Source organism: Aquarana catesbeiana, linkage group LG01 (assembly GCF_042186555.1).
Source record: "Aquarana catesbeiana isolate 2022-GZ linkage group LG01, ASM4218655v1, whole genome shotgun sequence".
NCBI classification, from domain to species: domain Eukaryota; kingdom Metazoa; phylum Chordata; class Amphibia; order Anura; family Ranidae; genus Aquarana; species Aquarana catesbeiana.
Window position 1 is genome coordinate 26150887 of NC_133324.1, and position 18062 is coordinate 26168948.

Genomic DNA, 18062 nt, shown 5'->3' on the forward strand with positions numbered 1-18062 from the left:
GAAACTTGACAAATGTCACTCAAAAATACTTCAACATTTCATTTGCTTTTAACATTTGTTAATGAAAACAGAAACCACAATCATCATTAGAATTGTGTTTGTTTGGAGAAAATATGTCCATCCTTTTCCTTTGATTTTTTTTATTGCTACAGTAAAAAATCTATTTGACCCCATTTACTACTAGAACATTGACTGAACATTCAAAAATCAAATTTTTTCCAAAAGACACTTTGGGTTTAGTATGGGCAAATTTCAGAGGCAGGTTTTGTAAGGAGAGGCGAACTTTGACAAAAGGTTACTGGGGGGTTTGTTCAAAAATCTTAATCTGAATATTGAAGTACCACACTAAATAGTTTAAGTCCAATATGAGGTTTATTCAAATATTAAATGGGTAAAATAGCCAACACGTTTAGGAGTCCAACATCAGCCCTTTCACCAAGGCTTAGCAAAATATAGGGTTGACAGTCTGGTGACTCGGACATAACTAATGAATTAAGTTGTGTTGCAGCGTGAACACACACATATTAAGGCTCCATTCGCACCTGAACGTATCGTTTTCAGGCTGAAAGTCGCACGATTTTACCGTGATTTTTGCCGCCATTTTGACGCGTTTTGCCGAGATTTTGTACAGGTCAAAAGGTCACCAATGTAAAAAGAAGAAGAATGCCCAAATCTGTATAAAAAAAAGTTCCAGATCTTGTTTGAGCTTCAGGTGTTTTGGAGCTTCTGGCTTCAGGTGTTTTGGAGTGGAGATGTGAACCATCTCCGTAGAGAATAATTGATTTTTTCCCTTCCAGTGTTTTGTAGCTTCAGGCTTCAAGCTACAAAATGCACAGGTGTGAATGGGGCCTAAGCCATCAGTACCTAATTAACCTGCTTGGCTTGCAGAAGCTGCCTACTTACTGATCAAATGCCCTACAGGGAATACACCAACATAACAATGACATTAATTTGAAAACCATCACCCACTTCCAGCCCCAGGTTTCATCTCCATCTACCTTTAAAAACAAAAAATTGCACAAGATTTACACAACTTTGACAGAGGATTCACAACATTTTTAAATTCATTAGACTTGGGTGAAAGCTATTTGAATCTTGTGTGAAAACATTTATAAATAAATTCCAAGAGTACTTATTCATGTCTATTTTTGCTATCAAGTAAACATGATTGTGTATTCAATTCAGTTTTAAATAAGATAATGAAACATTTTGGAAAAAATATACAGCTTAGAAGTCCAGCACTTGAGGCCAATATGGCAAATATCTCCACGGCCACCATGTATTTCCCTCTGGTGCTCAGATAGGCCGGGATCATGGAAATCCAGACACTGCAGAAAACCAGCATGCTGAAGGTGATGTATTTGGCCTCATTAAAACTGTCCGGTAATGTCCTCACCATGAAAGCCAGAACAAAACTCACAGCTGCCAGAAACCCCATATAACCCAACACAGAGTAGAAGCAGATAACTGACCCTTCATTACACTGAATGAGGATCTTGTCCTGATAAGAGTGAGTGTCCATTTCCTTAAAAGGGCGAGAAGAGGACAACCAATAAATACATATTATTACTTGAATGGATGAACACACTGATACCGTGGAATTGGCCAGTTTGCTTCCAAGCCATTTCCTCCAGTAGCTGCCAGGTTTGGTGGCTTTGAAAGCGATATAAACCATGATTGTTTTAGCAAGAAGAGAGGAGACAGCTATGGAGAAGATGACTCCAAATGTCATGACACGCAATATACAGGTTATATCCAGTGGCTGGCCAAGGAACAAGAAAACACAGAGGAAGCTCAACAAAATGGAGACAAGAAGAACAAAACTCAGATTTCTGTTATTAGCTTTGACGATCGGGGTGTTCAGATAGGTAATAAAAATCCCCTTTATTAAAACAGTCACAATGCAGAGTACAGCAGAAATTGTTAGGAATACTTTAGAAATGCCATCAGTGTAGGAAAGGAATTCAATGTGTTTTGGAATACACCGATCTTTATTCTCATTGGGCCATTCTTCCTCTGGACAATTCATACAGTTCTCACTGTCTGCCAAGAGTAATACATATAACACAGATTAATTTTTTATTCTAATGAATGAAACAGTCATTTTTGGAGGAGCAGTGGGGATGTAATTTGTACATATGCAGCACACTTCTGAAGGAGCTACTGAGGAAATAAGCCCCCTGAGACAAATCTGGTGTATGGACTATTCATATTATCAATTTAACCACTCTGCCACACTCCTGACAATGAATTAGAAGACACCAACTTGAAATGAATCTGTAATTATATTACCACCAACCACTCAGGTAAGCTTAACCACTTGCCGACCGCCTCATGTAGGAGTATGGTGGCACAGTGGCTCTCCTGCACTGGATCACATTATTAGATACCTAATCCAGTACTTCCGTGTAGGGGCTATGCGAGCACATGACAGCCACACTGGCTATTCTGTCATTAGTCACAGCACAAACCGAGCAGTGGGCCCTGGCCAATGGATGACTTTTGGCACCTGCTGATCTTCGAAAAAGATGACAGGACAGAGCTCTCTGACTGTAAGCAATACAGAGCTCTGTCCTGTCAGGGGGGATGTGCCAGTTTTTGTTTCTCTGCAAAGCAGGGAATAAAAACTGGCACATCCTTTAGTAAAAGCATCTCACAGTGAACGTACCAAGCTCTGTTAAGCACACATTTAACCCTGTGATCACCCTATATGGTGGTTATCCCTTCCCAGCCAGTGTCATTAGTACAGTGTCGGTGTAAATTTTTATCACTGTATTTATCACTTTCACTTTTTTGATCACTGTATTAGTGTTACTGGTTCCCACAAAGTGTCAGTTAGTGTCTGACTTCCCGCCATACTATCACAGTACTGCTATAAGTTGCTGATCACCACCATTACTAGTATTACAAGTTTAAAAAAAATTACAGTATATATATTATTGTTTTAGAAGCTATAATGTAAGTGCAAATCAATCAATATATGCTTAATAGGATTTTTTATCAAAAATATGTAGCAGAATACATATTGGTCTAAATTTAAGAAGCAATTTTATTTTTTTCATTTTTTATTGGATATGTTTTATAGCAGAAAGTTAAAAATGATGTATATATATATATATATATATATATATATATATATATATATATACACACACAGTGGGGACGGAAAGTATTCAGACCCCCTTAAACGTACACATAGCAACCCATATTGACAGAAAAACACAGAATTGTTAAAATTTTTGCAGATTTATTAAAAAAGAAAAGCTGAAATATCACATGATCCTAAGTATTCTGACCCTGTCCATTTCTTCTGATCATCCTTGAGATGGTTCTACACCTTCATTTGAGACCAGCTGTGTTTGATTATACTGATTGGACTTTGGCGATAACACCAAATTTAACACTCCTGCTCCCCATTCACACCTGAGACCTTGTAACACTAACGAGTCACATAGTTACATAGTTACATAGTAGGCGAAGTTGAAAAAAGACACAAGTCCATCAAGTCCAACCTATGTGTGATTAACATGACATCGGGAAGGGAAAATGGCTGATTGGGCCGAATTTAGACATTTTCACTTAGAGGTGTACTCACTTTTGTTGCCAGCGGTTTAGACATTAATGGCTGTGTGTTGAGTTATTTTGAGGGGACAGCAAATTTACACTGTTATACAAGCTGTACACTCACTACTTTACATTGTAGCAAAATGTCATTTCTTCAGTGTTGTCACATGAAAAGATAGAAGAAAATATTTACAAAAATGTGAGGGGTGTACTCTCTTTTGTGAGATATTGTATATATATTATGTTAATTTTCATGTGACAGCACTAAAGAAATTACACTTTGTAACAATGTTAAATAGTGAGTGTACAGCTTGTATAACAGTGTAAATTTGCTGTCCCCTCACAATAACTCAACACACAGCCATTAATGTCTAAACCACTGGAAACAAAAGTGAGTACACCCCTAAGTAAAAATGTCCGAATTGGGCCCAAAGTGGCAATATTTTGTATGGCCACCATTATTTTCCAGCACTGCCTTAACCCTCTTGGACATGGAGTTCACCAGAGCTTCACAGGTTGCCACTGGCGTCCTCTTCCTCTCCTCCAGGATGACATCACGGAGCTGGTGGATGTTAGAGACCTTGCGCTCCTCCACCTTTCATTTGAGGATGCCCCACAGATGCTTAATAGGGTTTAGGTCTGGACACATGCTTGGGCCAGTACATCACCTTTACCCTCAGCTTCTTTAGAAAGGCAGTGGTCGTCTTGGAGGTGTGTTTGGGGTCATCATGTTGGAATATTGCCCTGCGGCCCAGTCTTCGAAGGGAGGGGATCATGTTCTGCTTCAGTATGTCACAGTACATGTTGGCATTCATGGTTCCCTCAATGAACTGTAGCTTTCCAGTGCTGGCAGCACTCATACAGCCCCAGACCATGACACTCCCACCACCATGCTTGACTGTAGGCAAGACACACCTATCTTTGTACTCCTCACCTGGTTGCCGCCACACACGCTTGATACCATTTGAACCAAATAAGTTTATCTTGGTCTCATCAGACCACAAGACATGGTTCCAGTAATCCATGTCCTTAGTCTGCTTGTCTTCAGCAAGCTGTTTGCAGGCTTTCTTGTGCGTCATCTTTAGAAGAGGCTTCCTTCTGGGATAACAGCCATGCAGACCAATTTTATGCAGCATGCCATGTATGGTCTGAGCACTGAGAGGCTGACCTCCCACCCTTTCAACCTCTGAAGAAATGTTGGCAGCACTCATACGTCTATTTCCCAAAGACAACCTCTGGATATGACGCTGAGAACATGCACTCAACTTCTTTGGTCGACCAAGGCGAGGCCTGTTCTGAGTGAAACCTGTCCTGTTAAACCACTGTATGGTCTTTGCCACCATGCTGTAGCTCAGTTTCACGGTCTTGGCATTCTTCTTATAGCCTAGGCCATCTTTATGTAGAGCAACAATTCTTTTTTCAGATTCTCAGACAGAACTTCCAGTGACTAGTATGTGAGAGTGAGAGCGATAACACCAAATTTAACAAACCTGCTCACCGTTCACACCTGAGACCTTGTAACACTAACAAGTCACATGACACCGGGGAGGGAAAATGCCTAATTGGGCCCAATTTGGACATTTTCGCTTAGAGGTGTATTCACTTTTGTTGTCAGCAGTTTAGACATTAATGGGTGTGTGTTGAGTTATGTTGAAGGGACCATTAATTTACACTGTTATACAAGCTGTACACTCACTATTTTACATTTTAGCAAAGTGTAATTTCTTCAGTGTTGTCACATGAAAAGATATAATAAAATATTTACAAAAATGTGAGGGGTGTACTCACTTTGTGAGAAACTGTATACCGTATATAAAAAACAGATTTCCAGAGAATGAGGCAGAAAAGAATTTTGTTTTTGGCAGCTTGGTTGGAGCCCTTTCAGTGGTGCACAATTGGTGAAGCTCAACGATCCTTACCTGTTTAAAGTCAGTAATTGTAGCAGAGGTAACTGGAGTGGTTTAACTCAAGAAGAACTCAAATCAGTCACGGAGCTACAATATGTTTAGGACGGGAGGGGAAATTAGCAAAGGAGTAGTATTGTAGGAAGAAGTGCAGCCTTGGGGTATTAAGACAATAGCTTTGAGAATGGTCTGGATAGGATGGATGACACCCAAAGGGTGGTAGGTAAGGCAATAAGGAACTGGAGTGTCAGTGTCTGCTATATAGTACAAGGATGGGGTAAACAACCCTCTTACCAAACTCAGTTGTAAGTACAGACAGTGGAGGGGCCCCTCATACACTAATTTGATGACTCCGGAGAACCCACTTGACCCTTCTGTAACAGCTGGGCAGACTGGCAATCTAGTTTTGTGTCTATGGGACACAGAGGATGGGCTGGCGATGCTGCTCTGTGTTCCTTGAATGCTGGGAATAGACTGGTGGTTCCCGTGTCTCTGGTACAGCTGAGGTTGGACTGGCAACTCTGCTCTGTGTTTCTGGAACAGCTGAGGATAGACTAGCGATTCCATTCTGTGTCTATGGAATAGATTGTGCTGGCAGACAGCTGTTATCAGACTCAGCACTCTGTCCCAACATTCCTTCCCTGGTCTGGTGCCAAGTGCCCTGGATCTTCCCAGGCAGTTTTGTAAAAGTTCTCTCTTCCACTCCTCCACAGCTGTCATTTTTTTCCTCAACAGAGAGCAGTTCCACCTAACTGTGATGGAACTACACATCCCATAATCCACCTGTTCAGCATGGACATTCGGAGACTTTCTGTCTAATGACAGTTTTGAGTAAGTTAGTTTGTTTTTACTTGCAGAGTCTTACATTAACATTTACTGGTATTTTTCATTACTGAGCTTGGTTCTCCTTGTTGATTATATAGGGTAAAACAGTTATTTTCATTGTGTCATAACAATCAATAATGCTCTAGGGCAGTGTTTCTCAACTCCAGTCCTCAAGGCGCACCAACAGGTCATGTTTTCAGGATTTCCCTCAGATGAAATGGCTGTGGTAATTACTAAGGCAAATAAACTGATCAAATCACCTGTGCAAAATAGTGGAAATCCTGAAAACATGACCTGTTGGTGCGCCTTGAGGACTGGAGTTGAGAAACACTGCTCTAGGGCAATAGGTATGGTGTTGTTATTTGCTATGATGTTGGCAGCCAGCCTTCCCGCAAAAATGGCTGCTCCAGACCTGCTCCACTTCTCGCCTTCTACCACACTGCTGGAGGGATTTGATGTGAAGAAGAGACTCTGTGATTAGGAGGAACTGTGTGATGGGAAGCTCTGTGATTTGGGGGGCTTTGTGATGGGTGGACTCTGATGTGATGAAAAGACTCATTGATGAGGGGAATCTGGTATATAATGGGGGCTTTGACACATAGGAAAGACTTTGATGGACAGGGGTGCCTCTGACCTGATGAGGGAGATCTGATGTGAAGAGGGGCTTTTGATGTGAAATTCATTAATCAAGGTGAGTGACTGCAACATCACAGGCTCAGGTTTCCCATTGATAATCAACATATGCATTTTTACATATTAGATTGGGTTGCCTTGGGATTTTGCATATTTTCAAACAAGGGTGCCTTGTCTGCAAAATGTTGAGAAACACTGGTCCAAATGTATTCTCCTGAGGCTGCCCAGTTGTCTACCAACAAAAGGAGAGTCTGCATAGGACCCAAGAAGGTTAACTGCATATAACTCCCCTTTCTTTAATTAAAAAAATAAATAAATAAAAATATTTTTATTGATTATAAAGACAAACTTACATACAGACATAAAGAAAACTGAATAGGGTGGTTATTACAACCAACGAGTAATATAGCTAACAGGGTGACCCTTGAGTAAGAGTCAGAGGGTTGGCTATCCTTCTGCCCCAAATTGTTTGGAATGTTTTAGCTCTCTTGAGGGTCTCAAATGTAAGTTTATATAGTGGTAAAGAGTTGTTAATTAGTTTCAACCATGTGGATCTTGTTGGGGATTGTGATCCCTTCCATGATAATAATATGGACTTCTTTGCATAAAAGTTTAAGGTGCAGAGTAGTTTCTTAGCATGAGTGGGAATAGACAGGTCACCAAAAATGCCTAGAAGGCAGTTCTTGGGATTCAGAATATAGGGCAGGCCCAGAGTGGAGGAAATATCTGTCCAAAAATGGGATAGAAGCAGCGTATGAAGTCAGCAGTTTGACCACATCCTCTAAAACATTCTGCGGAGGGGGAAAACCCCATTTTATACAATTTGGCAGGAGTAAGGTGAGAATGATGAAAAATTTTAAGCTGAATAATGCGGTCTCTAGAGGATATATTGTAACTGAGGATTTACCCCTTTCTTTAATTTAGGTAGATATCTTTAGGAAGTTCGCTATAACTTTATTATTATTATTATACAGGATTTATATAGCACCAACAGTTTATGCAGCGCTTTACAATATAAAAGGGAGACAATACAGTTATAATACAATAAGATACAGGAGGATTAAGAGGGCCCTGCTCAGAAGAGCTTACAATCTAATAGGGTGGGGCAGGTGGTACAAAAGGTTGTAACTGTGGGGAATGAGCTAATGGAAGTGGTAAAAGATTAGTTAGAGACGTTATAGGCTTTCCTGAAGAGATGAGTTTTCAGGGATCGCTTGAAGGTAGCAAGAGTAGGGGATAGCCGGACAGGTGGAGGTAGCGAGTTCCAGAGGATGGGAGCGGCTCTGGAGAAATCCTGGAGACGAGCATGGGAGGAGGCGATGAGAGAGCTTGAGAGTAGGAGGTCTTGAGAAGAGCGGAGAGGACGATTTAGGTGATATTTGGAGACGAGATTGGTGATGTAGCTCGAGGCAGAGTTATGGATGGCTTTGTATGTTGTGGTTAGTATTTTGAATTTAATTCACTGGGTGATTAGGAACCAGTGTAAGGATTGGAGGAGAGGGTTGGCAGACACTGAGCAGTTGGTAAGGTGGATAAGTCTGGCAGCAGCATTCATGATAGACTGAAGAGGGGATAGCCTAAGGAGAGGTAGGCCAATGAGAAGGAAGTTGCAATAGTCAAGGCGAGAGATAACAAGGCAGTGAATGAGGAGCTTGGTGGTTTCATTTGTTAAAAAAGGGCGAATTTTAGAGATGTTACGGAGGTGAATTCTACAAACTTTTGACAATGATTGGATTTGAGGCTGAAATGACAAGTCAGAGTCTAGGATTACACCTAGTACCCTAGCGTGAGGGGAGGGACTGATGGTTGCATTGTTGATTTTGAAGGAAAAGTCATGAAGGGGGGCACGGGTGGGAGGGAATATTAATAGCTCAGTTTTAGAGAGATTTAGTTTAAGGAAGTGGTGTGACATCCATGCTGATATGTCAGTTAGTAAGTTAGTAATGCGAGAGGAGACTGAAGGAGTGAGGTGAGGAGTAGACAGATAGATTTGGGTGTCATCAGCGTATAAGTGGTATTGTTAGCCGTGGGCAGTTATTAAGTGACCAAGGGAGGAGGTGTAGACAGAGAAGAGAAGGGGTCCAAGAACAGAGCCTTGGGGGACCCCCACAGAAAGGGGCAATGGAGAGGAGGAGACAGAGTTGTAGGTGACACTGAAGGAGCGCTGTGATAAATAGGCAGAGAACCAGGATAGAGAAAAATCTCAGAGGCCAAGGGAATGTAGTTTATTGAGAAGGAGCGGGTGGTCAACAGTATCAAAGGCAGCAGAGAGGTCAAGTAGTAGGAGTATGGAGTACTGGCTGTTTGTTTTAGCAGTTAGTAAATTGTTAGTGAGTTTTAATAAGGCAGTCTCTGTAGAGTGCTGTGAGCGAAAGCCAGGCTGTAAAGGGTCAAAAAGGTTATTTTCACTGAGGTAGAAGCTAAGACGGTTGTAGACTAAGCGTTCTAGAAGTTTAGAGGTGAATGGGAGCAATTAATGGGTCTTAAGTTGTTCAGGTTGGTAGGGTCCAGTGAGGGCTTTTTAAGTATGGGAGTGATCTGCGCATGTTTTAGAGGGGAGGGGAAGGTGCCACTAGAGAGAGAGGGATTGAAGATGTGAGTGAGGGAGCATAGAAAAAGAGGGTGACCGTAGTGGTTGTAAGGGAACAGGATCCAGGGGACAATTGGTTAAGTGGGCATCTGAGAAAAGTTTTGTAACCTCTTCAGTAGTAGCCAATTCAAAAGAGGAGAGTGTTGAATGTGCTGTTGGCAAGGTATGTTGGGTGGGGAAGATGTACGCACAGTGGAGGTATCCTCACAAATTGCATCAATCTTGTCTTTGAAGTGAACTTTAAGTTACTAGATTATCTTATTATTAACAGATTCAATTTATCAATATTATAATACCCACAGATTTAATGTGGAGTGGAGTGGAGTGGATTATCTCATCTATCTCCTGTAGCCCCCGTCCAGACAGTTGGAATTTTGCATATAGGAGTGGTATTAATGATTTTATTATATTGGTTGTGGCTTATTACAAAGTTATACATGTAAACTTTTCCATCATATTAAATAATAAAAAATATAAGTTGCACTAAATATGAAGAGATCACAAATCAAGTGACATATGGTGCAAATAAATAAATAAACAGTGAACGTTCAAAAATTCATAAGCACAAAATACATGTGTACATATAAAAAACTTAATAATGAGTGATAGGAAACAAAAGTTAATAAATATATAAAAAATCAAAAAATTAATGAAAAATAATAAATAAAAAAAGTCTATTGGGATAATAAAATGAATAAGAAGGAAAAATCTGTTGAGGTACAAAATTCCAAGGGTTATCCACCTTCACCAACAGGGGAGGAGGGGGAGGATCCCAATCTGAAGAGAAGAACCCACTCTATAAGTGGGAACCCTTACCGGAACAGATAGACCCCTTCTAGAGCGAGGTCATAAACGCAGGCAGATTAAGCACTCTGTGGGGACTGGTGAGTATGCGATACCTCCGGGATCCTACGAGTGTGGACGGAAGCCACTCAGCAAGGTATAACAGGAACAGACCAACAGGCACTCCAATCTGGGTGAATACACTCCCACCCAAAGCCAAATTTGTACAAAAGATATAAGAGAAAGGACTCCAATCGTGAAATAACATTTAAAAAAGGAGCCCTCTCATCCCCTGTTGATGAAGGTGGATAACCCTTGGAACTTTGTACCCCAACAGATTTTTCCTTCTTATTCATTTTATTATCTCAATGGACTTTTTTTATTTATTTTTTTTTCATTCATTTTTTGATTTTTTATACATTCATTAAATTTGTTTCCTATCACTCATTATTAAGTTTTAAGTACACATGTATTTTGTGCTTATGAATTTTTGAACGTTCACTGTTTATTAATTTATTTGCACCATATATCACTTGATTTGTGATCTCTTCATATTTAGCGCAACTTGCACCATAGAGGTATTTGATGGTTTTTGTTGCAGCTAATTTTTCGTTTCATTGTTTTTATTAAGGTTTTCACGTGAACAACGATTCAGTACATCCGTATACAAATACGGTTGTTATTCATTAAATTACTCTTTGAAGGTATCCAACAAGCAAAGCTGCATGTCGTAGAGTACATTTTATAGTTACATTTAGGTGAACAGATTATTTCAAACTTTTCTCTATATATTCTTTATATATTTTTTTGGATATGTATTATAGCAAAAAAGGGGAAAAAAAGTAAAAAAAAAAAAAAAATTGTGGCTCTTTGTTTGTTTATAGGGCAAAAAATAAAAAACGCAGAGGTGATCAAATACCACCAAAAGAAAGCTTTATTTGTTGGAAAAAAAGGACATAAATTTTGTTTGGGTGCAACGCCACACGACCGCACAATTGTCAGTTGTAGCGATGCAGTGCCGTATTGCAAAAAAATGGCCTGGTCATTAAGGGGGCAGATCCTTCCAGTCCTTAACCACTTAAGGACTGAGCCTCTTTTTGAGATGTGTTGTTTACAAGTTAAAAACATTTTTTTTTGCTAGAAAATTACTTTTTTTCTAACACCCCAGAGAATAAAATAGCGGTTGTTTTGCGGTAGCAATACTTTCTGTCACACTGTATTTGCGCAGCGGTCTTACAAGCACACTTTTAACTTTACTGTTGTCTTATTTTTTAATTAAAAAAATACACTTTTTTGAATTAAAAAATAAGACAACAGTAAAGTTAGTCCAACTTTTTTTATACTGTGAAAGATAATGTTACGCAGAGTAAATTGATACCCAACATGTCACACTTTAAAATTGTGCCCGCTCGTGGAATGGCGACAAATTTTACCCTTAAAAATCTCCCTAGGCAATGTTTAAAAAATTTTACAGCTTGCATGTTTTGAGTTACAGAGCTAGAATTATTGCTCTCGCTCTACCGATCGTGGCGATACCTCACATGTGTGGTTTGAACACCAATTTTATATATGCGGGCACTATTCACATATGCGTTCACTTCTGCACGCAAGCTTACCTTTTATTTTTTTTCTTAAACTGTTTAAAAAAAAATGTGTCACTTTTGTAAACATCCCTTGTAATAGAAAAAAAGCATGACAGGATCTCTTAAATCTGAGATCTGGGGTCAAAAAGACCTCACATCTCATATTTACACTAAAATGCAATAAAAACAATTGTCATTTAAAAAAAATTTATAAAAAAAAAGGCCATTTAAGAATTATGGGCAGAAGTGACGTTTTGACGTTGCTTCTGCCCTGCAATGTTATGGAGACGAGTGGGGGCCATCTTCCCCTCATTTGTCTCCATGCTACAGAGGAGAAAGGATACGATCGCCTCCGCCACTGCCAGCGGCTCCGGTAAGCGGCGCAGGGCACCAGAGCGCACCAGAGCGCGCCGGGAAGGGGGGCCCTCTATCGCCATTGATAAAAGTGATCTCACAGTGAGACCACTCTTATTGGAAAGCGGATCACCAGCCGAAGAAGAGAATACCGGGGTTATGGCAGCTAGCTGCTGCTATAACAACGATATTCCTCTTTAAACTTAGGACATATATCTTCATGTGGCACTCCATAAGTGGTTAAGCTTAACTGAACAAGCTGAGGTTACAATCAAATTAGTTTCTATGCACAGCTGCACCAGATTATGTGTGCTGCTGTTTTAGAAAATAACACCCTGTGTATTATCCATTTTAAAATACTACCTGCCTCACCTTTCCTACATTACAGTATTACCAAGCTGCTTACATACTATCCAGCAACTGCATGATATTTCCAGTTAGTGTCCCTCAAATAGTATGCTTTATTTTTTTTCATAATAAAACCTGCCATGTCTCTCCCTTTTACATTGCAGCCTAACCAAACTATTTACATATTGTTCATAACTGTACAAAATTTGTGGATGTTGTATTACTAAGATTACCCTCTAATGTTTATTTCAAGATAATAAAACACCTCATCTCTCCCTTTTACATTGCAACCTTAGATGCGGCTTGATACTGTCCAACCACTGAACAATATTTGTGGCTATTGTCTCTCATGAGCAATATTTGTGGCTATTGTCTCTCAAATAATACATTACAATGTTTCTTTCAAGATAAAACCTGCCTCATCTCTCCCTTTTACATTGCAGCCTTACCAAGTTGTTGAGCTACTGTACAATATATGTGCAGCTGTGCATACCACCACATCAGTTAAACATGGTGGTGGTAGTGTCATGGCGTGGGCATGTATGGCTGCCAATGGAACTGGTTCTCTTGTATTTATTGATGATGTGACTGCTGACAAAAGCAGCAGGATGAATTCTGAAGTGTTTCTGGCAATATTATCTGCTCATATTCAGCAAAATGCTTGAGAACTCATTGGATGGCGCTTCACAGTGCAGATGGACAATGACCCGAAGCATACTGCGAAGGCAACCAAAAAGTTTTTTAAGGGAAAGAAGTGGAATGTTATGCAATGGCCAAGTCAATCATCTGACCTGAATCCGATTGAGCATGCATTTCACTTGCTGAAGACAAAACTGAAGGGAAAATGCCCCAAGAGCAAGCAGGAACTGAAGACAGTTGCAGTAGAGGCCTGGCAGAGCATCACCAGGGATGAAACCCAGCATCTGGTGATGTCTATGCGTTCCAAACTTCAGACTGTAATTGACTGCAAAGGATTTGCAACCAAGTATTAAAAAGTGAAAGTTTGATGGATGATTGTTAATCTATTCCATTACTTTTGGTCCCTTAAAAAGTGGGAGGCACATATACAAACTGTTGTAATTCCTACAATGTGATTCACCTGATTTGGATGTAAATACCCTCAAATTAAAGCTGAAAGTCTGCAGTTAAAGCACATCTTGTTTGTTTCATTTCAGATCCACTGTGGTGGTGTATAGAGCCAAAAAGATTACAATAATGTTGATGCCCCAATATTTATTATTATATTATATATATATACACAACCATTTTCCGAAATTCAAATTTCGTATAGAATGAAATCGAATTAGAATAGAAAAGATTCGAATAGATTCCTTTCCTATTCAAAATCGAAACAAAATTCAACCGAATTTGAAAAATTCGATCAAATTCAAAAAAATTGACCGCATTCAAAAAAGTAAACTATATATAACCATTTTCCAAAATTCGAATTTCGGATAGAATGAAATCAAATTTGGATAGAAGGATTAGAAAGAACAGAAAATAATAGAAAAGAATATCATAGAAAAACAATAGAACAGAACAGAAAAAATATAATATATATTATATTTTTTTTTGTTCTGTCCTGTTCTATTGTGTTTATATGCTATGCTTTTCTATTATTTTCTAATCTCTTCTAATCTGTTTTTAATGTTAATTTCAGAAGATGGCTTCCGAAATTCGAATTTCCTATAAAATTAATTTGAATTTGAGTAGAAAAGAAAAGAATAGAAAAGAATAGAATAGAAAAACTTTGAATTTCAGAAGAAAGTTATATATATTACATGTTTTTCTATTCTGTTCTATTGTTTTTCTATGCTATTTTTTTCTATTCTATTCTAATCTTTTCTATTCAAATTCGATTTCATTCTACATGAAATTTGAGAATGGGTTTATATATACATATATAATACTTATATATATATATATATATATATATATATATATATATATATATATATATATATATATATATATATATATACATATATATATATATATACATATATATATATATATATATATATATATATATATATATATATATATATATATATATATATATATATATATTTTTTTTTTATATATATATATATATATATATATATATATATATATATATATATATATATATATATATACATATATACATACCGTATATACTCGAGTATAAGTCGAAATTTTCAGCCCCTTTTTTGGGGCTGAAAGTGCCCCCTCAACTTATACGCGAGTCACCGCCGTCTGCCTACATGATCAGCGTGTCATGCAGGCAGACGGCGGCCAGCGTGTGCTACATACCACTCGGCAGCCTCTCAATGTTCCAAAGCCGCACCTCCTCCTCGTCTGTGTTAGGCAGTCAGTGTACAGCCTATCACGGACATTCTCTCATCCTCGTCCATGGTATGAGGATGAGAGAATGTCCGTGATAGGCTGACCTCTGACTGCTGGGAAATTGAGTTTTCTACCTATCATGGACAAGGAGGAGGTGCGGCTTTTGAACAGTGAATGGACGCTGAATAGTAATAGCACATGCTGATCGGTGCAGAGCGGCACCCGGAGGCATGTACAGGACACAGGTAGGATGCACACAGACACATGCACACATACACAGGACACATATACAGGTACATATACACATGACACATACACAGGACACAGGTACATATACACATGACACATGCACATATACACAGGACACAGGTACAGGACACATGCACATATACGCAGGACACAGGTACAGGGCACATGCACATATACACATGCACATATACACAGGACACAGGTACATGACACATGCACGCAGGTACAGGACACATGCACATATACACAGGACACAGGTACAGGACACATGCACATATACACAGGACACAGGTACAGGACACATGCACATATACACATGACACATGCACATATACACAGGACACATGACACATGCACATATACACATATACACATGCACATATACACAGGACACATGACACATGCACATATGCACAGGACACATGACACATGCACAGGACACATGCACAGGACACAGGGAGGTATACAGCTGCAGATGGGCATTGTTGACCCTCTTTTTCCACTTACAGTAGATGCTGCATTTCTCACCCTCGTCTTATACTCGGGGCAATAAGTGTTTCCCATTTTTTTTGTGGTAAATTAGGGCCTCGACTTATCGGATCGACTTATACTCAAGTATATACGGTATATATATATAACCATCTTACAAAATTTCAATTCTGTATAGAATGTGAAGAATAGAAAAAATATCAAATATTCTTGTATCTCAAGGGCGTTCCTGGATGGATAGGATTGATAGTCAGACTGACTCAAAACAAAGTGTGAGTTTATTGTCACACAGTTGGCATCATAAATACAATGAAAAAGTATAATAGTTCAGTTCAGTGTAGGTAAAAATATATGAAATAGAATAAATAGTTATAAAGCTGTAATAAGCTTATGAAAGCATATGTTCTTCATGGTTGCTGCCTTCTGTTTCCATGCTGTCCATGTGTAGCCCAAAAAAGAAACAGGAAATGACGTTCTCATGCCCTGTACACACGATCGGAAATGCCACCAGCAAAACTCCGATGAGAGGTTTTGGTCGAAAAATGCAACTGTGTGTATGCTCCATTGGACTTTTGCTGGCAGAATTCAAGCCAGCAAAAGATTGAGAGCAGGCTCTCTATTTTTTGATCGGAAAAAGTTCCTATCCGAAAATGCGATTGTCTGTATGCAATTCCGACGTGCAAAAAATCACGCATGCTCAGAATCAAGTATGAGACGGAAGCCCTCAGTCTGGTTAAACTAGAGTTCATAATGGAGATAGCACATTTGTCACGCTGCAAATTATTGGATCTTTTAATGCAGCGCATTCGTTTGTTCTTTATAATGCTAGAATAATGAAGTTGTTTTGCTGCTGATATTCACACAGAGTTATGACAAACTGATTTCTTTATTATTTCTCTTGATCTCATGAATAATCTTTTTTGTTTTTAAAGCCAGAGCTCCATAATAATGTTTAGAATTATTTTTTATAGTCATCTTTTTTTTTATTTTTAATCAAGATCTCCTGTTTTTTGGATTATTTTTAAATTAGTTTCTAGTGATCTCCATAATTTTTTTCGGTGTGTCAAGCTTCCACAACAACATTATTATCTTGTATTTTTATAAAGCTCAAGGAGGTTGGTTTGTGTTGATGTCCCTTGTTAATTTGACATTGTATTTTTGAAATGTACCTGCCTGCTCACAAACTGTCCTTTTTGAAGAAAAACACATAGGCAAGTATTTTCATATAAAAATAAATAAAGAGGAAGGCAACGCTGGAGAAACTGCTTGAATTTGCAAAGCCTTTGGCCCCCAGGACACATATCAACTCTTTGTAAATTAAAATTGGTAGCCTGAGAAGTCCATATTTAAGGGAGCACAATCTGGTCCAGGACTCCCAGAGATCAGTAACAGCAGGAGATGACATATATGCCCCCAGGCTGTGGTACTACAACAGGCTGCATCTTCTGTCAGACCAGACTGAACCCAGGCCATCACTTTCTTGTCTTCCCTGCAGCCTTCCCTCCACACTTCCCTGCAGCCTTCCCTGCAACCTTGCCTGCAGCCTTCCTTGGAGGCTGTGGCTCTGGAGGTGAACTTGTGGGAGGAGGAGAAGGAGGAGGAGGAGAAGGAGGAGGAGGAAGATGGGCGAGTACACATAAGTGCATGTTCTCACTAATTTGGCCCCTCAACCCCTTCCGAAGGGCATGAAAAATTAGATTCTCACACATGAAGTGTTGGCCCTCCTCCATTTTCTGCAATTTGGCAGCTACATAGCAGCCATAGGCCTCTTTAGCATCGGGGGGTGTTTTCAGGTTCGCATTAGCCTCTTTAATGAGGCCCAGTGCTGCCTCCTCCACGTTACTCCCCTTCCTGGCCCTTTTTGTTGTAAGGCAGAGGGGAGGCACCTGGGATTGGGTGAGGCTACAGGGCCCCGCCACCTCCTGGCTGAAACCCCTGCCTCCTCCTGTGTGCCACATTCCAGAGCCTCGTCCTGGCTGAGGTCTTCCTGTGAATGAAAAAGGGACATGGTTTTAGTTTTTGGTTCATCAATCACACACAATTTTCAGCTCATGACTGTTGCAAATTGAATGTTAAGAAATAGAAAAGACTATCATTCTGAGCCCAGCATTTTTCATTCTTGCCACAATCATTTTTGGCCTCTACTGTCTATTGATATGTAAAACACTTTTTGTTAAATCATTCATTTGTTATCAATAATCACATCTAGTTAACAACAATAATTTTTGGACAATAAATATGTTAAAAAATACTATACCTGGCTCCAGCTGGGCTCCTCCACTTCTTCCAGGATGGAAGGCCCAGGTTGGTCCTCCGAATCCTCAGATGGGGTTGAGGGAAGGCTGGATCGAAGTGTAGAAAGCGATTCCCTGGCTTCCATCTAGTCTTCCAGAAACCGCATCCTGTTGTAGT

General features: G+C 39.4%; 1 protein-coding gene across 1 annotated transcript in view; it reads right to left on the reverse strand.

Annotated features, from left to right (window-relative positions):
- Positions 1 to 1132: 1132 nt before the first annotated feature.
- The window catches only part of LOC141134863 (vomeronasal type-2 receptor 26-like), an 81653-nt gene continuing 64723 nt past the window's right edge, over positions 1133 to 18062 (reverse strand). Inside the window, exon 6 of the mRNA XM_073624329.1 lies at positions 1133 to 2043. Coding sequence (XP_073480430.1) covers positions 1133 to 2043 — 911 coding nt within the window. The remainder of the gene's footprint in view (positions 2044 to 18062) is intronic.